General features: G+C 50.0%; 1 protein-coding gene across 2 annotated transcripts in view; it reads left to right on the top strand.

Annotated features, from left to right (window-relative positions):
* The window catches only part of ELL3 (elongation factor for RNA polymerase II 3), a 275,132-nt gene that overhangs the window by 135,579 nt on the left and 113,499 nt on the right, over window positions 1–26,054 (top strand). For both annotated transcript variants that reach the window (XM_069625175.1, XM_069625176.1), the window contains exons 5-6: window positions 21,075–21,328; window positions 23,214–23,338. In XM_069625175.1, coding sequence (XP_069481276.1) covers window positions 21,075–21,328; window positions 23,214–23,338 — 379 coding nt within the window. The remainder of the gene's footprint in view (window positions 1–21,074; window positions 21,329–23,213; window positions 23,339–26,054) is intronic.

The following is a 26,054-nucleotide window of genomic DNA, read 5'->3' as shown; positions in this document are numbered from 1 at the left end:
TTGCTGAATCGCTAGCCTGAAGCTTATCTTCAGATGTGCAAGGTGCGCGTGCGGGGTTTCCTTGGATGCTGGGCAGTCGTTCTCTCCAGTGCCTTCTTATCGTTTGTATTGTATTTGGCATGTTCATATCAAGGCATGGCTGTTGCGGGCTGGGTTATTACTGAGCTCAAATTGTTGTGAGAAGATTTTTCATACAGTGTGTGTTGATCGCTGCTGATTTTGTAGTAGGGTGCAGTGGCCATGGTATTGGGCACACTGTCTCGGAGTGCCTTTCCTTTGGTGTTGGCGTGGCTTCGGTGAGGAGGGATAGCTCAGGGGCAACGCACTGGTCTTGGAAGCAAGACGACGCAGCGCAACACAGGTTCAAATCCCAATCCGGCGCTTAGAAACCACTCGCTGGTATTAAGCGCCTTATAAAAGAACAATAATAACAGTTATGATTGCGCTGAGTCACATGTCTACTTTGGCTTGAGTTGGGTCTGGCATGTGTTTGGCGTGTCGCAATTGGAAGGAGTTTCTGCTTTGGATTCACGCCAGCGTTTGGGCCGTGCATGGATCCCTCTTTTTTGGCAGGAAGGTCTTGGGAGTAGCAGGAAGCTCTGGGCTCAGGCTCGACTCGTCCTTTATCTGGTTATTGATGTCCTGTTGAGTTCAGCATTTGTTGAAGGGCGACCTCAATACCTCAGACCAGAGAGGATGTTGGGGTGCTTCTGGGCAGATTAAGCTACTACCAAAGATGTCTCCCCAATCCTTCAACTCTAGCAGAACGATGGACCAGCCAGTTTAATGGCACTAAGACAAACCATACAATTTGAACTATGATATATGATGATATTGTATTTATAGCGCGCCCATACACAAGTGTTTCAGGGCGCGACGAGGCAAGGCAGGGGAACAAGGGAGGACAAGAAAACGATCTTGCTAGGCCCAGTGACATTGAGATCAAGCGAGTGCAGGAGAGAGGGAAGGGGAAAAGTGCAGGGGACGGAGAGGAGGAGAAGTGCGAGACATAGGATCAAGACATAGAAACAAGAGCGGCAGTGCAGGGGGTTAAGTGCATAGAGCAAGTGTTACTTAAGTGCAGGTAGGGGGACTGTGGGGTTGCAGATACAGCCCCAGTGCAGGGCTGAAGCGCAAGAGGCGATCAGTAAACTGAAGAGCTCGTGAGGCCCTCCGTCCCTCCTTATCATGTCAGACTTTAATTAACCATTCCTCCTACAGACCCTTCTCAGGTTGGATTTGGGGGAGCCCTTTATAGCAACAGATTCTATTCATCAGTCAGAAGCTGCACCCCAAGCAGACCCATAAAGCAGCCCTCAAGCTCCAATAGCTGGCATTAACTGGGCAGTAGTGGCCCTGAAACTATCTCTCAGGACATGCATGCAGACTAGCTACCAATCATGCCAAAGGAAGGGTGGGCATGTGCAGTGATGTCACTTGACCACTGTGGGTATATTGGGAACGGCCAAGTGCCCCCGCCCACTCCATAGTTCAGGCCCACCGGTGGAGTGGGGAGGATCCTCTGCCCCCCCCCAGCCCATTCACGCCACCCAGACATGATATGCATAGTGTCATGGTAGAAGTAGCAAGAATTCTTGGTCCACAGGCCCCAGAGTTCAGCAATATCCCTCAGAGTCCTTGAGATCCGAGTGGTCCCTGCAGAGCCCAGGGGTGTGCATGCCTTGTGACCCCAACACTGCACACCGAGAAGATGCTCCTGCCGCAGTGCCGGGCCTGCAGAACTATTGTGGAGCCTCTGCACTTGCTGAAAGAAGAGAACTCAATATGGCCGAAGGCGGTCCACAGGAGACACAAACCATCTGCTTCTCGATCAAAGCCGCCTGCAGTACAACAAATCTGTGAACTCACAAATCCCACTTTAGTAAAGCAAATTACACACACGTGCAAACCCTCCTTGTAATGTATGCACCCCAAGGATGCCCCAGACTGCTTTAGCTCTCAGCAGCGGGCCCCCGAACATCATGCTGAAATGGGCCCCCACACACCTTCAGCTGGACCTGCCTCGAACACAGTCTCCTCTGGGCATGGCCACCGTCTTTGCCTGGCGGTTGTGTTGCGGGCACTAGTGGTAGGATCTGAGAATGTGGGCATGGCTAGAGGTCATGCCATGGGCACAGTACCCCATGCCCTGCTGGCCGGAGTCACTGTGACCAGGGAAACCAAGGCATTGCCAAAGGCCAGGAGCTGAGCACAATCCCTGCCGGGCACACAGGCTCCAGCCTCTATATTTTATTTTATTGTGTAAAGTGTGGACCTAGCTCGAGAGCAGCGGAGCGCAGTACAGAGTATCGGTAGCCAGCACTTAGGCTGGCATCTCTTAACAGTAGCGTAGTACTCTGAGGTCTGTGCGTCGACAGGTGCATCCATTGGAATTAGTCCTTGGTCAGGTGTTGTTGAAGGAGCCATGTTTTGAGGGTGTCTGGTCATTTGGTCGAAAATAAATGGTCGAATGACCATTTGATCGAATCAAAATGGTCGGAAAAAAAGGTCAAATTTATTTATTTATTTATTTATATATTTTAGTTTAGTTTGGTTGCTTTAAAAATATTTTTTAATAAAGAAAAAGGTGGTTTGGGGGCGAACCCCCCATAAATAAAAAAAAAATAAAATAAAAAATTCGACCTTTTTTTTCGACCATTTTACATCGATCAAATGGTTATTCGACCATTTATTTTCGACCAAATGACTGGTAACCGTTTTGAGAGATTTGCAAAATTGGTACCATTGTGGGGGGCCTTCCGAGCAGAGACCAGGATCGAGTTCTAGAGGATGGGTGCCTGAGAGGAGAAGGATTATACGAGGGTCCTCTCTTTGCGGACGAGTTGTGATTCAAGCCGGTTGGCCGATTTGCTGCATGAGGAGCGTGTGCCACCAGATATGTAGAGCTTAGCCGCCAGGTACGCTGGTATGCTACACGTCGCTGCTTAGTGGATGATGCATACAGTCTTGAACAGCATCCTGGCTTGGTGTGGAAGCCAATGTAGTTCACATAGGATGGGGGTAATTCGGTCAAATTTCCATGCTTCCGTAATGAGACGTGCTGCAGCGTGGTGGACTTCTTTTAGGGGAGGCAAGTGAACAGCTGGGAACCCTCTAAAGAGAACATTTACCACAACGATGTGCAAGACCACAAGGACCTATACTATAGTCCAGAAGTCCTGTAACAGTATGAAGGGTTCGATTTTTCAAAGGCTAGAGATTCTGTGCCAGGCTATTGGGGCCCTCTTGGCCATGTGTTTCTGGAAGGACAGGCCGCTGTCAACGGTGAAGCCTAAGGATTTTGCTGAGTCTGAGAGAAGTGGATCAAATCCTTATAGGTGCATATCATTGAGCCATTGTTGGGCAAGTTTAGCAGGCGGACCGACGAGGACGAATTCAGTCCTGGATGGGTTTATTTTGATGTAGGCAGTTGACATCCAGGACTGGATGATGGCTAAGTAATCGCAGAGACAAATGATGGCCTGCGCTTTTTGCTCTCATGCACATCTGAGAATCGTCTACATATTGGTGGATGGCTATGTTGCGATCTTTGAGGAGAGTGCCCAGAGGCTCCATGTAAAGGTTAAAAATGATTGGTGAGAGGATGGCGCCTTGGGGGACTCCGCAGGAGACCTGGTGTCAGTTAGAACGCAACAAGTCCATCTGGACAGTGTGGTGCCTGCCCGAGAGGAAGGAGGTAAACCAATTCAGGGCAGTGCCAGAGAATCCCATTGCGTCGGCAATAAGGGAGAGAAGGATTGGGTGGTTGATGGTGTCAAATGCAGCCGAGAGGTCAAGGAGCGCAAGGAGGCATGAGTCGCCCTAATCCATGATTTGTAGAGCATCATCCACCACCTGGATGGTGGCCGTCCCGATGCTACACTTTGGGCGGAACTCTGACTGATAGTCGTTTAGGAGGTGGAGTTGTTTGCTTCTGGCGAGTAGTTGTGTAACAACTTCTTTTTCCAGGATTTTGCCAATAAGCGGGAGGTTCGTTATTGGTCTGTAGTTAGCCAGGTTATCTGGATCTAGGGTTGTTTTTTTCTAGAGAGGTTGTGTGAGGCAGTCGTGAGAGTGTTCAGGAACGATCCTTCTGCGAGGGAGGAATTGATGATGCAGAGAAGTGCATTGACCTCCATGTCTGTCAATTGTTTAGTGATGGAGGCCAGAATTCTATCGTCCAAGTAAGAAGTAAGTTTGAGGGAGGGAATCATTTTTAGGAGATCGGGGGGCTGAGGGGAGTGGAGAGAATTCCATCCAGAGGGGCAGTGTGCGTGCCGGGGTACATGGGAGGCTAATGTTGTGAGAGGTGGATTGGATGTTCTTTCCGATTTTGTCTATTTTTTTCAATAAAACTGTTGATTCTGTAACATTTTTCCTGAGTTGCTGGTGCCTCTGGGTCAGGTGAGGGTTTGGTACAATGTTTTACTACTTCAAAAAGGGCTTTGCTCCTGCTAGAGTCTGCCACAGTGGCAGGGGAGTAGTAAGCAGTTTTGGCCTCGGTAATCAGAATCCTATGGTTTGCACGCAGAGATTTGGGGTTGGTGAGGTCTCCCGAATTAGGGTTTTTGTGCCACCGTTTCTCTAGGTCTCTGATCGGTTGTTGGTGGCTAGCTCGGGGGTGAATGCAGTGCCGGATTAAACCCTGTGGAGGCCTGTAGGCAATCAAAATGTCACACACCCCTCTCGCAAATTATTGCCTAATATGTTTTTAATTTTCTGTACCACTTTATTTTGATCTGTTGTCCCGGGGCCTCTAAAAGGAGTGGGAGGCATAGGCCGATGCCTACTTGGCCTAATGGATAATCGGCACTGGGCGGATGGTTTGGTCTTTGTCCTGCTGGATTTTAGGAGGACATGAGTATCCACCAGTTTCATAGCAGAGTTGCTGAATAATTCCAGGGGGACCGAGGCATTGCGTGTCGTGAGGAAGTCTGCAAAGTTTGGTTCTAGCTCACTGACCCGCAAGGTTTTGAATGAGCGGCATTGAGTGAGGGGGCCTTTAGCCTGACCTTTCTGAGCTGTAGTTGAGAGGGCGACTGATAATGGGATGGTGGCAGCGTGGTCAGACCAGTCAAGTGGGATAGGGTCTGCACAGGTGATGCAGGGGGGTGTGGCGTTACATGGTAAAATTGGCATTAAATGCGTTACCGCCAACTTTACCACTACGCCAAATTATGAGGTTGGGCCTAAAGTGCAGGATTTACCTCCATAAAAATGCTGGAGGTAAATCCTCCCACTCGCTGCCGAAAAATCAGCAGAACTGGCAGAATTACCGCCATGTTAATTCCACCAAGAAATCCCCATTGAGTAAAAGGGGATTTACACCGCCACTGCCACTTGTAATCCACCGGTAATTCTGCCAGACCAAGTGGCAGTAACGGTAATTCAGTGGGACGGTGGTATTCCATCAGATTTACCGCTGGGATACTGCCCAACTTGTAACGAGACCCAAAGGCTAGGGTCTTGCCGTTGTCATGGGGGTAAGCGGTCCGTGTGAAAAGCCTGCTTCGAGTGTGGTTGTCAGCCTGGCAGAGGAGAGTAGGTTGGAAGTGTCACTCCTGTGAGGTGGGCTCTAGCTGAGGTGGAAGGTGATGGAGGGCGTGTGATTCAAAGGAGCCTGCTCTGGGAGAGGGGATGATAAGAATGGCCAATCGATCCTGTGGATGATTGCCACTCCGCCTCCCGCCCTTCCTAGCTGCAGCGGCATCGCCAGGAATCAATCAATTTAGGGTCTGCACAGAGGGAGCCACATACAAAAGTAGAGGGGGGCCTATAAAAGTGCAATGAGTAACATCACAAGCACTCCTGCAGAGAAGCTTCTGTGCACACCAACTACCACACCCCACTGCACCTCCCCTGCCCTGGGTTGGTTTGGGCTCCTTTACTATTCCCAACAATCCCCTGGCCCAATTCCAGGGAAATCTTCATGCCGTGCAGGCAGCCTCTGCAACATACCGCATACTTACCCAATCTACCCCAAACTCGCAAGACACAGGAACAGTTCATCCCAAAACCTACACGCCGTGCTGGGCATAGGGTGTACTCCAGGTGCACTCTAATGAAAGCTGCATGGCACACATACCCTGTGCTATCCTGCATCCTTGTACTCCTAGTTCATGCTTTTATCACCACCAAATCTTGCTAGGTGGCTGTCGCATGCAGTCACTAGCCTCCCTTTTGCTGGTGCCGTCATGTGACACCTTTAACCAGCCCGGTATTTTATTCCAAATTGCATTGTAACGTGAGCACCTACAAGTCCCGTTATGCAAACTGCGATGGGCTTAAAACCAGTCTACATGGGTGTGTCTCGCACACTCTGCAGCCACTGGACAGTTGCAGCTTTCATTGAGAAACATTTTTTGGATCCTTTCCTAAACTCTCGCACCCTCCAGCGCCCTGGCCCCTCTCACCAAACGATGCTCACCTCTCGCAAATGCGGGCACACGTTTAGCCATTCGAATGGCCCTACTTTCGTGCGTTATTCCTCGAGTGAATAAGTGTTAACATGCTTGACTATCTTCTCATACCTCAGCACTAACCAAATTGTACGAATGTGGATTCAAAAATATCCTGATCGAAATGGGATCCGATCTCCAGGCAGATCTTGCTTGGATCGACATCCCGCCAGAGAGCGTTTGCGGGATCCCTGGGGTAGCCCAGCGGAGGTAGGGGGAGCGCTGGGGGGCCCGGGACTGCAGAGGAGCCCCACCCCGGGCCCCACCCTGGCAATGCCGCTGCGGCTGGCTGGTCGGCATGTTGGATGCAGTAGCCTTGGGGACTGCGATGGTGTGCTGAATTTCATCTGACTTGCAAGAGTTGCACTCTGCTGTTTGTAGCGGTGTGTTAATCCGTGCATAGGTGTATTGCAAAGTGACGAATTCACGCAGCGCCAGTGTTTCTACTGCCCAGATCAATGGTACCTCTTTAATAAACCCAGGAGTGAATGGAAGTTTGGGTTCGAGCCTGTGGCTGGCACTCTGCGGCAGGTGCATTGACGCGCTGAGCTATCCTGCCAGGTGCCTGTTGGCTCCTCAGTGGCAGCCTTCCAGAAGTTAAGCGAATGACGCCCTCGGCTGCTGTGTGCCGATAGCAGAGGGCGAGCTGTTCGCAGCAAGGCGCTGCCCTCTCTCTGAGGGGATGTCGCAGCGCTGCTTGGGGGGTTGAGCTGATTAAAGGTTCTTTCTGAGAATTCGCTAACAAGTCTCTCGCCAGGTGGATCCACTCCCCTCCGTTTAAGTCGCTAATTATTCTTCCAAACCTTCCAATTAGCTTGTTTTTCTGTTTATTTTGGGGGCGTGAAGGCTGGGGAGAGAGGCGTGTTGGAGCCAGGGCTGAGGGCGGCTGGAGATGTCACCAGCAATGCCTCCATGCCAAGGTGCCCTGCTTGCAGAGCTCTCGGCTTTCCCGTGGGTATGCCGCCCCGAAGGTCGCACCGTCCGGTTTCTGCTCGGAATTCTGGGACTTGAGGTTTCCTTTTTTTCAAATGGGAAAGAAAAAAACCTCACAAATTCAAAGAGAAAAAACAGGACTGGGTGAATTTAAGAGCTCTGCGTCACGTGACGTGCTTGGAGGAGCAAGGCTGCACACTGGCGATTCTCTGCGAGGTGCACAGACTCTTGGCAGGAGTCCAGGGCTCTGCGACCTTTGGCTCCTTAGATGATGTGGTCTACAACTCCATCATCCCTAGCCTGCCAAGTCAGTTGCGAGGGATCATGGAAGTTGTAGTCCAAAACATCCGTAGGGCCACAGGTTGTGGACCTCTGCTTCACGGGGGACCCATGAAGGGCTGGTGGCACTCGCATGGCTCATGGTGACCTATGAAAAGCAGACCGTTATACAGTTGGGAACCGGTTGGGCAGCTTGCTCTCACCCGAATACCATTTTGCCAGGCTCGCCTCTTGCCAATCACTGGCAGCACAGTCCTTTCAATGGAAGTTAAACAAGACCATAATTCCCAGGAGGCATTTATTTATTTATTTAATCTAAGACCAAGACTGGAGGTGGTCACCCTGTGATAAGCAACCACCTGTCATCTGGTCACCCTGTGATAAGCAACCATCTGTCATCTGGTCACTGATCTGGGCACTCACTCCTGCTCACAGTTGAGGACCCATTTCTGAGCTGGGCACTCACTCCTGCTCACAGTTGAGGACTCAGTGCTGAGCTGGGCACTCACTCCTGCTCACAGTTGAGGACTCAGTGCTGAGCTGGGCACTCACTCCTGCTCACAGTTGAGGACTCGGTTCTGTGCTGGGCACTCACTCCTGCTCACAGTTGAGGACTTAGTTCTGAGCTGGACATTCACTCCTGCTCACAGTTGAGGACTGAGTGCTGAGCTGGGCACTCACTCCTGCTCACAGTTGAGGACTTAGTTCTTAGCTGGACATTCACTCCTGCTCACAGTTGAGGAGTGAGTGCTGAGCTGGGCACTCACTCCTGCTCACAGTTGAGGACTCTGTTCTGAGCTGGGCACTCACTCCTGCTCACAGTTGAGGACTCTGTTCTGAGCTGGGCAGTCACTCCTGCTCACAGTCGAGGACTCGGTGCTGATCTGGGCACTCACTCCTGCTCACAGTTGAGGACTCAAATTACTCTCCAAATGTGCCTTAAAATGCACCATTTGCCACACATTTCCCCCAAAATGTGCCCCCCGCCCCGCTCCCGCACCCCATTCTGACTCAAACAAGCCATAAACGGCGATGGGTGTATAAGGGCAGAGGGTGCTTTGGTGACGTGGAGTATTATGGGTCCCAGTCCGCCCAGGTGGTGGCTGAAAGGCCAGGACACACGGATCTCTGCAGCACAATGCTCGCCCGCTTCCTCCCTGAGTGCGTGCACTTGCCAGCTTCCTCTAATCTGGGGGTGTCCCGTGTTCCCCATGGATTCTGCAGCACCCTCCCGGCCCCCACCCCTCCACTCTGACGTCCCTGACTCCCCTTTTCTGGATAGCTCCCATGCAGACATTGAAGGCTGAACCCCTTCTCTCCCATAGACGTTGCCTTTGCTGGACTTTATAGGTCAGACCCTCTTGTACATGAGGTTTGGGGTGCACACCTCCAGATAGACGAACAGTCAAACGTCATTAAACGGGCAGGCGCCGGCGTGTGACGCATGGACACGTCATTGTCTAAAACTGCATTGTCAGAGCCACGTGTGACACATGGATGTAATGTGATATGGGCAGGACTAATACTCACCTCTGTGTCTTTAATAGAAGCAGAACTCGCGTTCTACCGCAATATGCTCGTATCGCGTCTACTCACCACCAGCAAAGCCACCGCCACACTTGGCTTAATAGAACTCCTTGACAGCAGATCCCCCCCCCCAACCAATCATCCAACTTTATAATATCCCCCAGTCGCCCCACCAAAATAAATGCCTTGGAAGGCATGACCCTTCTGGCAGAATGGGCCCCATAAGCAGTTGTGCCATCTCCATGACCCACCCGATCCGCCCAGCTAACGAGAGAGAGAAGACGGACTTGTGAGAGCATGTGACGGCCAAGTGGAGCTGATCAGCCAATGGCGGCCATCAACATCTCATACTGCTTGAGAGAGCAGACTACGTATTCTTTCGTTGGCCATTCATTGTTATTTATCGATATACACCTGCTCCAGTCCCGCCAGTAGGGGCAATCCATCCAGTAGCTATATGAGACAGCACACTACACACAGCCGCAGATGTGCGGTGAAGCCCGGATAAGTCTCGCTCTTGGTGCGCGTAGAAGCAGCAAAGCACACAACTTCCAAAGAGAGAACCCATTGCGACAAATCTAGAGTTGGCACGCCTGTTACGCGGTTGCACGCGATAAAGCACCGGAGCACCACAAGCTTACAAGACAACTTCTTCATCCCCAGGACAGGAGCGCAATGTCCTCCCAAGTCTCAAAGCTGTAGCACAAGATTGACGTCCCAAAGGGAAGAATATTGGTGCTCTGGAGGCCTTTGCAATGTCGAACCCTTCACGAGACGCCAAATCAAAGAGTGGTTCCTGACTGGGTCGCCATCTGTTTAAACATGGGCATCAGATATGGCCAGAATGTGAAAATACTGCTTTTAAAACATGTTATAGATGCTTTTGGCTAGTTTTCTAGCCTTTGGCATATTTAAACAATTTAAGAATGCACATACAATAAAACAATAAAAGCAAAAACATGCATCATATCCTATTTCATAATGAAACTCCAAAAACATACAACTTGCACGTGACATTTTTAAACAAATTTCATACAAGTAATCCCATTTCGGACCCTCGGGCCCATTATGCAGTGAGAACACGGTCCGTTTACACATTTGGGCAACTCCTTTTAGTCGGGCTAAGATCTTCTCCCAAGCATGCATTGACGCCGGTGTAGTAACGAATGACTCGGCCCCAGTAAGTGTTACCCAAAATTGGTCCTCCTTAATACTTTCAGTAGACTTACAGAATCTGTGATCCCTGTTGAAGTAGTAAGTGTCGTCTGGTTTCGCTTTCAATGATACATAGATGGCATAGTCTACATTTGTGCGGTGTACATGGCCAGGCCCCATGTATTCCCAAACCGGAATCAGGTTTAGCCTCAAGTACAAGAAGTAGCGCCTTTCTAATTTCTGTATAAATATTTTCATTAGGTAAGTGTGTGAACTCATCGGGGTAAAGTCCTGGTTGCTGAATTCCTAGTACCGTTTTTTAGTGACATCACTGTCTGCAGTCCTTACTAAGTCCCAGGGGAGTTGCTAGGTCTGGAAAAGACCCGGGGCTAAGCTAATGTTGGAACTGTTGGGACTGGGGGCTAGCTAGTCTTTTGGCTGTAGCTCCTGAGATTCTATCCGGGGCTACAACCAAAAGATCAGGGGCTATAGCCCCCTTAGCCCCCCCCCTATCAACGCCCCTGCTAAGTCCCATTTAATCGACTTCATTTGATGTACTTAAGAAAAGATCGCCATTTCCAGCCCAATATTACTCACGTGGTCTTGGACCATGTTTATCGTTCCGAGTTGCGACCGCTTTTTTTGTGGTCGGAAAGGCAGGTGTGCTGCGAACGTGGGCATTATACTCACAAGTGGATCTTTCTTTCCTTTAGGAGTTCACATCGAGCGAGCATCCATCGCGCATGGAGGGACATGACACCCAGCTCGAGTCTTAAAGCACCCACAGGAAGATTTAATAATGATCTCAATATTTTCCCTTCCAGGACATCAAATCTTTCTACCTGCTTTTGTGTTAAGACTTCGGTCTCGTATAATATGCATGGCACTATGGACTTCAAATAAACTTCTAAAACGCTCTCTACAGAGCCACCACCAGACCTGCAAATGTATCCCTCGACTACCGGCCATCTATGTATGGCCTTCGAGGTTATATATGCCTTGTATCTAGTAGCAGTCGGATTGGCAAATAATGGCAAACTTAAGTAAAGGTAGCTCTCTACCACTTCTAGTTTAACTCCAGCAATGTGCCATCGATACCCTGATAGGTGACGCCCTTTGCCATGCAAATGGAGCACTTTGGTCTTATTCATCCTGAGTTGGTTAACTGACACATATTGGGCTTTTGCGTCTATGGATCGCTGCAGTCCCAGCGGCGTGTGGTGTAACTGCACGGTGTCGTCTGCATACGCGATCCACAGGACCACAGTGCCACAAATGCGCAGTGGGAATCTCCCACCTCCAACCGCTAACAAAGCCTCACTCATGTCTGCCACATATAGGTTATATAACAGGGTTGCCAAAATGCACCCCTGTTTAAGTCCACGGTTGGTCGGCATCGACCCACTGATCGCCCCTTGTTTGTATAGTCTTACACAAACTGTAGTGTCAGTGTAGAGTTGCTGGATGAAAAACAGAAGATGCCTGTTGATTCCACAGGATTGGTGTATCCACACAGTCGAAGGCTGCAGAGTAGTCCACAAAACACAAGTACAGTGTCACATCCTGCCCCTCCTGCGTATCTGCTGCCAACCATGGTAATGCCCACATTGCTTGTGTAGTCGAGCAACCCTTTTCTAAAACCAAGCTGCAGAGCTCCTAGAAACCTTTTTACCATTACCCAACTAGTCAGTTTCCACAAGAGGATGGTGGCAAACACCCTGCTACTTGAGTCCAGCATTGAACGAAGCAGATCAACCTTGCCAGGGTCACCTTTTTTTATAGACTGGTATCAGTGTTGAGTTGCACCAGCTTCTGGGAACAGTCTCCCTGGCAATAATTTCAGGAAACATGTGATGTAAGTGTTCCGCCAAGAAGTGAGGATTATTCTGCAGAACGACATTTGCCATGCCGTCCGGCCCAGGAGCACTTGATGGTTTCAATTTTCTAAGTATATTGAATATTTCTTCCTCACTAATCTGGATCGTGCACTTTTCCGGTTTTACTGGTATCACTCCCATATCTCCCCCCAATGCCGGGTTGTCCCAGTATAGCTTCCTTACATGTTCAGTCTAGTCCACCTTGCTAACACCACAAGTATCTCGGGACCTATGGTCGCAAGCTATGTGCGGTACAAGTACCAGAATGTCTCTGCGTCACTGGTCCTAAACAATTTATCAGTTTGTTGAGTGTTTCCCATGCTTGTGAGATCTTAACCAATTTTTACACATAGTCGTTAGTGTCCCCATTATATCCCTCATGCACAAAAGAATGGAGGTCTCCCATCAGATCCATTAGAATAGCCAGACGATGCAGAAGTAGGATTGGAAAATCTGACGAAAGTTCTAGAAGAATCTGAAAACCAGGTTAAGCTGTCCACCATGCGCAATTAGTACTATGATACCCTCGCCTCACTTTTGCTACAGCTTTCACAAAGAAATCGGGCCTCCAGCTGAAGAAACGCTGCTGATGGGTGTTGAACCTGGAGTTAAATATATCTTCCCAGAGAGGACATAACTGGACTGATAATGTCACAAGTAGACGAGAATCCGATGTTCAATAACCTTATCCTCGAAGGTGTCTGTCGCTCCAGTCGGCCACGACATTGGAGAGGCCCGGTAAGTACGCCTACATCACTGACAATTTCCTCTGCAGGTAGTAGTCCTAACATTCCTTCACTAATCATCAAGGAACCAGGATGTTGGCCCCCCCTACATAGTTGATATGTCTGACTATTGATATGTTTTGCATCGCCAGCAAGACTAAATGTTCCACCTTGTTGGTGTTCGGAGCTCTGATTCAAGAAAGAGCGGGCGATACGTTCTAGGCAGTTGCTTAGCAAATGCAACTCTTCCGGTGACAACATCCTGCCTTTAGAGATAATTCCATGCATGGCTCACCATTAGGAGGTGATTTTATGATGGAGTCTGGGCAGGAGTTGAAGAGGGCCCGTCTGTTCCAGGTGTCCATGTTTTCGTCACTATTTGAGCTCCACCTTGGACTCCACGCCTAGGGGAACGATCACGGAGTATGAAGGATCTGAGCACAATTGTCATATCTTCAGCCTCTGTAATGCTCGGCAGATTATCTGATGGAACTTCCAGTGGTCCAGGTTAATCAGGACGGACAGATACATGTCCTAGAGATTGATGAAGACTAACCAGTCCACTTTCAGAAAGATGCCCCCGAGTATGTGAATGCCGTCCATTTTGAAATATCAGTACAATACCCAGTTGTTGGACTGCTTTTGATTTATAACTGGGAAAACCTTCTTCCAGTTCCTAATTAATATTTCTCTGGACAATCGTGCCTTACATAAATAGATAGAACATGAACTTACTTGTCCAGCAGTAAACGTTCTTCCTTCGAAAATTGTACCAGGAAGTTGTCGGATCTTGGTGGGACCCTGACATAGTCTGATACACCAAAGCATTGCCTGATATTGGACCCAATTGAGCACAAACATGGTTGCCTGGCCCTCTAATCGGGAGTCAGTGTTCACAAAATCCTTCACCTGGGATAATGGCTGTCTGGTGTTGCTCCAGCATCAGCCCCAGCCCCCTCTGTAATACAAGGGCGTGTCCTGTAAGTGATCTGCAGTAGGTGGGTGCACCCTACCTCTGTGGAACCTGTCGCTGTCCCCGACCTCCGTGGAACCTGTCGCTGTCCCTGACCTCGGTGGAACCTGTCGCTGTCCCTGACCTCCGTGGAACCTGTCGCTGTTGAGCTGTGTGTGGTCGGCTGAGTGGTACCTGCCTTGGCCGGCTCTACCAAACACATGAGTAGGATCATTTCTTCGGATGGAGGCTTCAGCCTTTTCCATGGCCATCTAAGTATTCCCAAATGACTAAGCTTCTTCCCTAAGGGGTCCCTGAATGGCATTCCATTGGTCTCTGGTCCCACCCCAGAAGATGGTCGTTACTCAAGCTTGGATTCCATTGGTCTCTGGTCCCACCCCAGAAGATGGTCGTTACTCAAGCTTGGATTCCATTGGTCTCTGGTCCCACCCCAGAAGATGGTCGTTACTCAAGCTTGGATTCCATTGGTCTCTGGTCGCACCCCAGAAGATGCTAGTTACTCAGGCTTGGATTCCATTGGTCTCTGGTCCCACCCCAGAAGATGCTTGTTACTCAGGCTTGGATTCCATTGGTCTCTGGTCCCAACCCAGAAGATGCTCGTTACTCAAGCTTGGATTCCATTGGTCTCTGGTCCCACCCCAGAAGATGCTTATTACTCAAGCTTGGATTCCATTGGTCTCTGGGCCCACCCCAGAAGATGCTTGTTACTCAGGCTTGGATTCCATTGGTCTCTGGTCCCACCCCAGAAGATGCTCGTTACTCAAGCTTGGATTCCATTGGTCTCTGGTCCCACCCCAGAAGATGCTCGTTACTCAAGCTTGGATTCCATTGGTCCCTGGTCCCACCTCAGAAGATGCTCGTTACTCAAGCTTGGATTCCATTGGTCCCTGGTCCCACCTCAGAAGATGCTCGTTACTCAAGCTTGGATTCCATTGGTCCCTGGTCCCACCCCAGAAGATGGTTGTTACTCAAGCTTGGATTCCATTGGTCTCTGGTCCCACCCCAGAAGATGCTAGTTACTCAAGCTTGGATTCCATTGGTCTCTGGTTCCACCCCAGAAGATGCTAGTTACTCAAGCTTGGATTCCATTGGTCTCTGGTCCCACCCCAGAAGATGCTAGTTACTCAAGCTTGGATTCCATTGGTCTCTGGTCCCACCCCAGAAGATGCTCGGTACTCAAGCTTGGATTCCATTGGTCTCTGGCCCCACCCCAGAAGATGCTCGGTACTCAAGCTTGGATTCCATTGGTCCCTGGTCCCACCCCAGAAGATGCTCGGTACTCAAGCTTGGATTCCATTGGTCCCTGGTCCCACCCCAGAAGATGCTCGTTACTCTAGCTTGGATTCCATTGGTCTCTGGTCCCACCCCAGAAGATGGTCGTTACTCAAGCTTGGATTCCATTGGTATCCGGTCCCACCCCAGAAGATGCTTGTTACTCAAGCTTGGTGCCAGTTTTTACTATCCTCTTTCTGTGGCTTTCCTCAGAAAGGGCATTTCCCAGCAGGTACAGCACGCTCTGCGACCAGCTCAGCAGAATGACTGGGTCCGTGGTCTCACTGCCATCCGTGGTTCGCTCAGAGAGGCACACCATCTTAGCCAATGGACCAGAGAAGTCTAGCAGTGCCAAATCAGACTTCTAGGCACTGTGTGGCGACCAGGAGAGAGCAAAAGGCAGCAACAGAGGGTCCTGCGGACAGAGTTTGTCTTTGCATTGGAACATGCGTGTTCACTTCACAATTGGAGGACGTTAGCAAGGACTGCTCTCTCAGCAGGGTCCAGCAAAATCTTCTCAAGTGATCATCCATCGTCAATCTGCTCCCCAAGATGATTCCGAGAAGTGATGGAGACCCCTTCTTTTATAGTTAAAAGTCCCCAGGTGATTGGACTAAAGCTGGCCTGCTTTAGGGGTCCAATCCCTGCCCTTGAAATGAGTGGAGTTTGCCCTTCTGATGTCACATCCAAAGTGCTTTGGTCCAGAGGAAGTGGAGGGGACAGGAAAGAGAGAGGCCTAGCTAATCAAGATGGCAGAAGACCCCAAAAACTGTGCGGACCCCTTTCTGTCTCGCCCTAACTCCGCCCTCACCTTTCAATAGGATCAAAGAGCATGCAGTGTAGCGAGGACTGTCTCTCTGTGAATGGGTGTGCCTTTCGGTTTTTGTTCCCAGGCCAGCGTCCTGCGGGGAAAGCGTGTTACCTGCTCTTTACAAAGGGACAAAGAGAAGCAGCCCTCCCAGGCTAGTCCTGTCAGTGGACAAGGGTGGGCCCAGTCTAGGGGGATACACATAATCCTTCCTCAGGTGATCTGGATCCCAGGTAGGGCTGTCACATGTGTGAGATCGATTTGATAGGGCTGGCACAGCTCTGATAGGCGCTGCCCACCATGCCCTAACTCGGAAACGGCTCATAGTTACAGTTGCACGTGCCGCCAGCACAACATCTTCAGAGTGATGTCGTTTTTGGAACAGGGGTGCATATTTTAAATGCAGCTGTCAGGGGGGCATCTGTGACCTCTGAACCTGCCTGTGCCGCTGTAGAGCAGGTGCTGTGAATCGGGTTACTGATGCAGCCGGGCACAGGTGCGTTTGGCATGGATCTTAAGAAAGAGGAATCCGACCAGGAGATTTACCTTTCAGAGAGGGAATCGCCGCCTGCTTTTATTATTTATTAGAAATTGAGAAAACCAGGGCTTTGCCAGATGGCAACTCATGAAAGTGTGGCAGGTAAGATTGTTTGCTTTAATTAAGGGCGTAGGGATATGGTCTGTGAGAAGCCCTGCTCGTGGTCTACTGGGATTCCATACCCTTCATTGATGTCGTCTTCACACAAGGGTTGGAAAGTGGCAAGGCGGGCTGTGCGTAAGTGTGTGCTCCTCCAAGGACGAGCTTCAATGCGCTTCTAAGTGAAAGTGCAGAGGACGCGAAGGTAGGTTCGGCTGGAGAGCTCACTCCAGAGTGGGAGTTAAGGGTGCGCGGGAGGTATTTTTTTAATGTTGCAAAGTATTACAGGTGGACGGTAGCAAGGTTGGTTGTGGGATGGCAAGAGCACAAGAGCAAGGCCAACGGCGTATGGGGTGAGGGCCGTGACTGGAAACGGGAGAACCTGAAAGATCTGGGGTTTCTGTATCTAGGGGGCCCAGGTGGAAGAAATCTGGGATTAGGTACCACGGAGAGCCGCGTGGGCGCTCGAGGAAGGGTGCAGCAGTGTTCATTGTCACTGTGCCAGCCATGGGCAAGATGGCGCCTGCTGCACTGCCTTCGGCGTGGGAGCTCTAATTTCCAAAAAGCTGGGGACCCCTGCAGTAGAGGCTGTGCAGTAAGGGGCTGTCCTTTCGGACAGATACAAGGATGCAAACATGAACAAGGCAGGAGGGAATGCGTCTGAATTTCAGATACTTCCGGGCAGCGTTCATAGCAGATGTCAAATGAACAAAGCATTCAGAAAAGATAGTGAAATAAATGCGGCGGAGAAGAGGCGATGAAGCCGCAGGCCCAGCAGCGCCTCCATCGGTGCTTGCAGACACGAAGACCAATGCAAGTCTTTTGTGTCGTGAACGTTGCCCTTCCAATTAAGTCACTTTAAAAAAAACCTGATTATTTACTATTGTGTCGGCCATGACAGGTGGAGCCAGGTCACATTGTTGTCATGTGTTGTGGCTTGTGACTTTTCCGGAATGCGCAGAATCGTTAACTTGCCTGCTGCAGAAAGTGAGTCCTTTAAGGCTGCTTTCATGCCAAGCCTTCAAAAGTGAGTAATTTAAGGCTGCTTTGATGCCAAGCCTCCAGAAAGTGAATCCTTTAACGCTGCTTGGATGCAAAGCCTTCAGAAAGTGAGTCCTTTATGTCTTCTTTGATGCCAAGTAAGGAGGCCATCTAGGATAAAGCTGTGAGTATGTGTTCAGTGTCTGTGGACATACCTGCTCTCTTCAAGACTGGCTCCCCTTACTTCAGCAGGTGATACCCCGGAATAGCGTCCTGCTTCTATTGTAGGTCACACCCAGCGATGACACTCTGCGCTTCTGCAAGCTGCCCCAAGCTACCCCAGGCAAGAGCCATTTCAATAAGGATATAAATCTAAACTGGGACACTTTAGAAGCGGCGCATGAATTCCAGGCACATGAACACATTGGGGTGCCTGGGTACAAAAGAAGAGAAGCCAGAGAGGGAGGCGCTGAACCAGTTGCACTGGTTGGGCAAGCATTCCCCCCAGGAAGCTGTGGAAGCTGCTGGGCCAGAGTCACGGAGGCAGTGAGCGAGGCACGGCCAGTGCTGCCAAGTGCCCATGTGCAGTGCATGTACCGAAGTGCCCATAGCGCCATTTGGGAGGCCGAAACAGGCAGGCAACCAGTTAAAAAGATTCACCTGAGGGCAAGAGCTCAGCTTATAGGCAACCTCTGAAGCCAAATGGTTTGTCTCCTTCAGTTTCTGCCCCTATAACCGGTGTTTGCCAGGGCTGAGCCCTGGGACTTATTTCTGAGCACCCACACTTGGTCTACTTGTGATGTGCTGTTTTAGCAGTGATATGTTAACTGTCACAGGCGTTGCTGGGGGGATTGAGGGGGCTATAGTCCCGGGTCTTTTGGTTGTAGCCCCACATAGAAGCTCAGCGACTACAGCCAAAAGGCTAGCTAGCCCCCTGTCCAGGCATTAGCGTAGGCCCGGATCTTTCCCAGACCAAGCAACACCCTGCAGTGTCAGTGGTAGGCGCAGCAAGAGTTGGAACTGGCCATTATTCTTGATGGACAGGCAATGCTGGCTCTGCGGTGCAACACATCCTTTTTATTGCAGAACAAGGAGCTGGAAGGTGCTGGCCACGCCACCACCCTGCTCCAGTCACCCCACAGAACATGGATGCAGCTGTACTAGCGGGGCGGGTGGCTTGATACGTGGCGTTGGAAGCACTGAGTAAGCCAGGGAACCAGGGGCAGCTAAATAGTTCAGTGGCAGGGAAGCATGCCCACACATACCTGCCAGTGGTGTGGCCGGCGTGTGGCAACTGCAGCTCTGGCATGCCTCTACGGTCTCTTCTGGCGCGCGCCTGGGCGCCAACCCACTGAGTCTTCAATGCAAGCTGTCACGTGACGGCGATCAGTACAGGTGCCCGTGCCATTATTGGAATAGAAGGGCTGTGGGCACACAGAGGACAGCGGGGCTCTCGCCAGCCAGCAGCACCACGCAGAAGCAAGACAGCAGACAAGGCCCCTGCTGAGGGGGAGTGCCTGTAGTGCTGAGTACAGACCTCTAGGCGCTCATCTTTCTGCAGTGTTTGACAGGCAAGTTCACCAGATGGGCCACGATTGTGTCTAGAGTGGCCCAGGCAACCCTTTAATGTCAGGAGAAAGCACCTTTACTCGACCGTCAACATGTTCCACTTGCCACGTACAGTCTCGGGAAGTGGCGCTTTTTACGCGCAATAGCTCATTTCTTAACACGGATTGCATTTTATGTCCCGTCACTTTCTGTTTGTGGCTTTTAATAAATACACCTTTGCCAGGGGTAGTGTGCACATCACCCTAATGAGCCAGTGGGGGTCGTGACTGCAACCCCAAATACGTTGACTCTGTGAGGAGAAGCAGCAGCAGTGGGTGTCAATGTTCTGCACGGATGTGGCACCGGTGTGAATGTGTGTGTGCTTGGCACTTATTGTATCTGTACACATTAAGTACTGCGTATTCTGTCTGCAGAGGGGGCAGTGGCCCCGCCAAGCTGTCCATGGGGTTCGATAAGCGCCTAGAATCGGGGCACCTGCCTTCCTCTTCCTCTCTGGGATCTCTGAGCCCCTTACAGTCCACGCAAACCCCGATGCCCCCAGACTCTTCCGCTGCCCCTCTTCTAGATTGCAGGCCTTAGGGACTCAGTATAAGAACGCATTTTAGACTGTTTACGATGTAGTTTCCCACTAAACATTGTGTCGGGGAGGGGCAGGGGTGTTGCTAGGTGTGGAAAAGACCCGGGGCTACGCTAGTGTCCGAACTGTCGGGACTCGGGGCTAGCTAGCCTTTTGGTTGTAGCTCCTGAGATTCTATCCAGGGCTGCAACCAAAAGACCAGGGGCTATAGCCCCCTTAGCCCCCCCCTAGCAACGCCTCTGGGGAGGGGGGTGCTGGGGGGAGGGTTGCATGCAACTTACAGCAGCAAAATGATGGCAGTTCTTTCTTACCAAAGCTTTATAATAAGTAATTGTAATAGTTTTTTTTGTAAAGCGCTTATACACAAGTGAAGTGCTTCAAAGCGCTTCACGCAAGTGAGAGACATACTGAATGTTCTCCCTTGCCCAGCTTTGCAACATGTAAGGACTCTTCAGGGGTGTGTTCTGTAGTAGATTTGAGGGCGGGGAAATCACGAGGGCTCTTTTCTGAAGCAAGTGCAGATTAGTTGCAGAAGTGCAACCTGCTGCAAGGTTGCCATTGGCAAATTATTTGCTTCGAATTCATTTGAAGTTCTTGCATAAGAGGACGATATGAGCAGTGCACGCCCCCTTACATGGTTTACCCACAGTGTTCTGGTGTGACAGAAAGTACAAAAGCAACAGGGACGTGCCCATAGATGTTGTAGGGCCCAGTCTGGAGCAACAAGTATCCTGCATTGACATTTTCTTGAGAGAATGGACTTATTTAACTCGCACTGTGTGCAATTTGTAAGCATGCCAAGGGGTTTGTTTGCCGTTTGCATGCAGTTCATATGTACTTTGACAAACCATGACCTGCGCATAAGCCACTGTCCCACAGAGCATTTCAGAACTGCGGGTGGGCAGGAGTGCCAGGAGTGCTGCCCTCAAATTGGCTTTTGGTTTTAGTGCCTTCGAAAGTCCTGTGAAGTTTGAAAGTTGCTTAGGCTGGCAGCTCCTAGAAATGAGTGTGCGAATGCCTGCCTTTGAGTATCACGTCTGTTGCTTGTCAGCATAAAGCAGGTGCCAAGTTTATGTCAAAACCACGCCTAACCATTCTTCATGTGGTGTCTTAATGCTCCTGATTATACGATCAAGTCCTTGCGTGTTTCCAAGATGCCTGTCCTCACAAAAACCCCTTTGTCTGGTGAAATGTGCACAGCTGGCAAGTTTAACTTGAGTTAATGTAACCCCTTTTCCCGATTGAGACGTTGTATTCTGCAGCCATACGAAATAATACAGTGCAAATGTGTCTCTCCTTTCAGATAAAGGGGCAAAGGTTCCAAGCAAGCCAGACTCCTCGATGGAGGTCACTCCCTCCGAGAAACCCCCACCTGTGTTTCTGACACCGGCCGCCAAGAAGTGCCACTACACCACCAGCGAGTCCAAGCCCCTGCGGGCATGGCTCGTGCACCAGTTGGCCTTGAGACCGCACCGGAAGACGGATCTCCTCCAGCGGCTGGAGAAGAGCACTGTCCCCCCCAGGGACCGAGCCGACCTGTCCCCTGTACTAGAAACGGTGAGGAACCCCGAGTCCTGGGTGCACACTCGAGAACCCTTCTCTGACCCCTGGGGTTGCTAATGTGGTACATCCTTCCCGGGCCCCTGGTTTATCCCACAAGGCGGTCTATGAGCAGATAACAAGCCTCGTAAAGAACCAGAGAAAGACAACCTACAAATACGGGTCTAATATCCTGAGTTAACTCCTACACAGACACCACCTACTTCTGGTGCCATTTGTGTCCGCGAGTCAACTCGGGGCAAATTCTCTGTTCTGACTAAGAACAGCTAACTTGCCCCGGGCAAACACTCGAAAGCATAAGGCAGACTAATTCACTTGGGAAAATTCCTAGAACCACAAGACCAGCTAGGGACGGATGGCTTCTTCTGGATAAACTCGTGGTACAAAAGGCACATTGTAGACGATTGACTTGCCTTCGGAAAAGTCCCTGCACCCAACACTTGCTCTGAGTGGATAACTCACAGAAACCCAATGCAGATCATCTAAAAAGATCCTACCCTTGGTTACTGGCTGGCGGCAGAAGGTAGCCTCCCGGCCAGATGGCTTACCCAAGATGTACCCCCATAATCACAAAATAAACTAGTGGACGGGTGACTTACCAAAACTACAGTCAAAGAATTACAAGCCGAACTACGAGTGGATGGCTTAAGCAAGCAAGAGTGTGCAGGTGACTTGCACTGGGTGATTCGCGGGGGAAGAGTAGACGTTGGACCGATGCTTTGATCTTGTAAACGTATAACCTGGGTGACTATGGAGCCGCCCCTAAACTTGCATGAGCTCCCCCAAAACATATAGTATGCTATGGCTAACCCTAGATGGACTCCAAGAAACACAAGCTCAACCGTGTGCAGAAGAAGACACGTACGGGAAGAACTTGCACGCGTGCAAGGCGTCCGTAAACTGAAGTAACCCTCTCCAAGGCAGTCGTTACATGTCTTTAATCGAAGTAATTTATCTCGAATACCCATATATCGAATTTTTTATCTTGAAAACCTTTATAGTGAATGCAGAATAATGAATAATGGCCGTTTCCCACCTCTAAAAACCCACCCGACCATTTCCCAAAAATATTTAACCCTTTACGCCACCCTAAATACATTCATTATAAAGGTTTTCAAGATAAAATGTTCGATATATGGGCATTCAATATATAGGATTCGATATAAACACTGTATAGGAGGCAGACCTGTTGCCTAGAAACCTGTCCCAATGACTCAATCCTGGATTGGCCGGAGAGGTAGAGCGGGCAAGAGAGCCTCCTCCAATTGGCCGTTGTCTTTGTAAATAATTTAGGATTTCCTTCCAACTTCCCTCCTCTATCCCTTTCCAGTGAGAGCTCACCACAAGAAAGGGCAGGGTCTTTGGAAATACCAATTACCATGGCAAGGGTTAAGAGCCGGCCTGGCCTGCGCCACCGGACAGGGCATCGTCGCATTGCTCAGCAAAGAAACCAGAATATGAGGAGAAAGGGTAGTGGTTTAATGCGAGTAATATTTGAAAATGGAATGTCAATACGTGGACAGGGTCTAGACACAAGTCGTTTAGTTTAGTTTAGCGGACACATCTTAATGTTCCCTTCTCACTGTCTCCCAGAATTGTTGGCTAACCCAAAGGCACACACTGTGAAAAACTCTAGACAGCAGCTTGGAAAGACCCAAAAGTAAATGCGTGCAGATGTAGTTATTCATCTAGGCTAGACTTCAACCAGTAACTAGTCTCTGGACTCTTTGTGTCTTTGGTGAGTGTGGGCTGCTTCTGCTTGGAGATGGAGTAAATGTCCTGTCAGCTGTGCAGGAGTGGGTGTTGGCTGGGCCTAACCTTTGTTGTGTGTCATGCGCTCCATAGAATGAGTCTTTATTTTTGATCTTGTGACTTCTTTCAGGTTGGAAGGCTGAACCCCAAGGACAACAGCTATACCCTTAAAGAGGAGCTCTTTCAGCAGGTGCAGAAAGACTGGGCGGGCTACTCGAGCGAAGAGAAGCAGCACATTGCGCGGGTTCTTCTCAGGTAGGTCTTAGAGAAGGGCACCTTCTGTGTTTCTGAACCGGGACGTCTAGTTCTTTCCTTTCCACTAAGTCGCTGACCATCAACCGTCTACTACTGTCGCAAACCCTATAAAACGAAACGCAGTTCAATCCAGGCGTCTCCCCGAATCAAGGAAAGGAAGACTGATACATGTATGGAGATTTGCATTTGTTTTGTTCTGGGAATGTGACTTTCTTTATCCTGAGGAATCTTCTGAAGTAACCATCACTAAGATGAGGCAATCCATTATTTGCTGCGTTGCACGTTTTGCACCAGGAAGGCATCAACACACCTCAGCTGCAGCTGTGTTGCTTGCTTACCACGCATTGCTTTATTCTAATGAATGCACAGGGGGGAGGGTTCTCCTAGCAGTCATGCCTTGGGAACATCCAATGTCTGCTTATGAGTACCCCCACACCCTCCAATCAGGGATCAAAGGATTAGAATGTCTTTTTGTCTCATGACATAACCAGGATCAGAAACTTAAGTTGTGGGTCCAAAGGTTCCTTTAAACTAGGGTTGTCCAACTCCAGGCCTCGAGAGGCGGATCCACGCTAGGTATTCAGGATACTCCTCATTAATATTCATGAGATAAATTTGCATACACTGATTCTAAATGTATGCACATTTTTCCTCATAAATATTAATGAGGGACAGCCTGAAAACCCGTCGGGATTCCGGCCCTCGAGGCCCGGAGTTGGTCAACCATGAAGAATAGCTGGAGATCTTCAGCTTCTGGCGCCCCTTGTATGTATGATTTAGCCTGGACTGTAAGATCTTTCGGGGGAGGACACGCCCCCTTGTATGGATGATTTAGCCTAGACTGTAAGATCTTTCGGGGAGGACACGCCCCCTTGTATGGATGATTTAGCCTAGACTGTAAGATCTTTCGGGGGAGGACACGCCCCCTTGTATGGATGATTTAGCCTAGACTGTAAGATCTTTCGGGGAGGACACGCCCCTTGTATGGATGACTTAGCCTAGACTGTAAGATCTTTCGGGGAGGACACGCCCCCTTGTATGGATGATTTAGCCTAGACTGTAAGATCTTTCGGGGAGGACACGCCCCCTTGTATGGATGATTTAGCCTAGACTGTAAGATCTTTCGGGGAGGACACGCCCCCTTGTATGGGTGATTTAGCCTAGACTGTAAGATCTTTCGGGGAGGACACGCCCCCTTGTATGGATGATTTAGCCTAGACTGTAAGATCTTTCGGGGAGGACACGCCCCCTTGTATGGATGATTTAGCCTAGACTGTAAGATCTTTCGGGGAAGGACACGCCCGAGGACACGCCCCCTTGTATGGATGATTTAGCCTAGACTGTAAGATCTTTCGGGGGACGACACGCCCCCTTGTATGGATGATTTAGCCTAGACTGTAAGATCTTTCGGGGGAGGACACGCCCCCTTGTATGGATGATTTAGCCTAGACTGTAAGATCTTTCGGGGGAGGACACGCCCCCTTGTATGGATGATTTAGCCTAGACTGTAAGATCTTTCGGGGGAGGACACGCCCCCTTGTATGTATGATTTAGCCTAGACTGTAAGATCTTTCGGGGAGGACACGCCCCCTTGTATGTATGATTTAGCCTAGACTGTAAGATCTTTCGGGAGGACATGCCCCCTTGTATGTATGATTTAGCCTGGACTGTAAGATCTTTCGGGGAGGACAGGCCCCCTTGTATGGGTGATTTAGCCTAGACTGTAAGATCTTTCGGGGAGGACACGCCCCCTTGTATGGATGATTTAGCCTAGACTGTAAGATCTTTCGGGGAGGACACGCCCCCTTGTATGGATGATTTAGCCTAGACTGTAAGATCTTTCGGGGAAGGACACGCCCGAGGACACGCCCCCTTGTATGGATGATTTAGCCTAGACTGTAAGATCTTTCGGGGGAGGACACGCCCCCTTGTATGGATGATTTAGCCTAGACTGTAAGATCTTTCGGGGAGGACACGCCCCCTTGTATGGATGATTTAGCCTAGACTGTAAGATCTTTCGGGGAGGACACGCCCCCTTGTATGGATGATTTAGCCTAGACTGTAAGATCTTTCGGGGAGGACACGCCCCCTTGTATGGGTGATTTAGCCTAGACTGTAAGATCTTTCGGGGAGGACACGCCCCCTTGTATGGATGATTTAGCCTAGACTGTAAGATCTTTCGGGGAGGACACGCCCCCTTGTATGGATGATTTAGCCTAGACTGTAAGATCTTTCGGGGAAGGACACGCCCGAGGACACGCCCCCTTGTATGGATGATTTAGCCTAGACTGTAAGATCTTTCGGGGGACGACACGCCCCCTTGTATGGATGATTTAGCCTAGACTGTAAGATCTTTCGGGGGAGGACACGCCCCCTTGTATGGATGATTTAGCCTAGACTGTAAGATCTTTCGGGGGAGGACACGCCCCCTTGTATGGATGATTTAGCCTAGACTGTAAGATCTTTCGGGGGAGGACACGCCCCCTTGTATGTATGATTTAGCCTAGACTGTAAGATCTTTCGGGGAGGACACGCCCCCTTGTATGTATGATTTAGCCTAGACTGTAAGATCTTTCGGGAGGACATGCCCCCTTGTATGTATGATTTAGCCTGGACTGTAAGATCTTTCGGGGAGGACAGGCCCCCTTGTATGGGTGATTTAGCCTAGACTGTAAGATCTTTCGGGGAGGACACGCCCCCTTGTATGGATGATTTA

Source organism: Ambystoma mexicanum, chromosome 11 (assembly GCF_040938575.1).
Source record: "Ambystoma mexicanum isolate Mex_15411 chromosome 11, UKY_AmexF1_1, whole genome shotgun sequence".
In the NCBI taxonomy this organism is placed as follows: domain Eukaryota; kingdom Metazoa; phylum Chordata; class Amphibia; order Caudata; family Ambystomatidae; genus Ambystoma; species Ambystoma mexicanum.
This window is presented reverse-complemented; position numbering and strand designations above follow the sequence as displayed.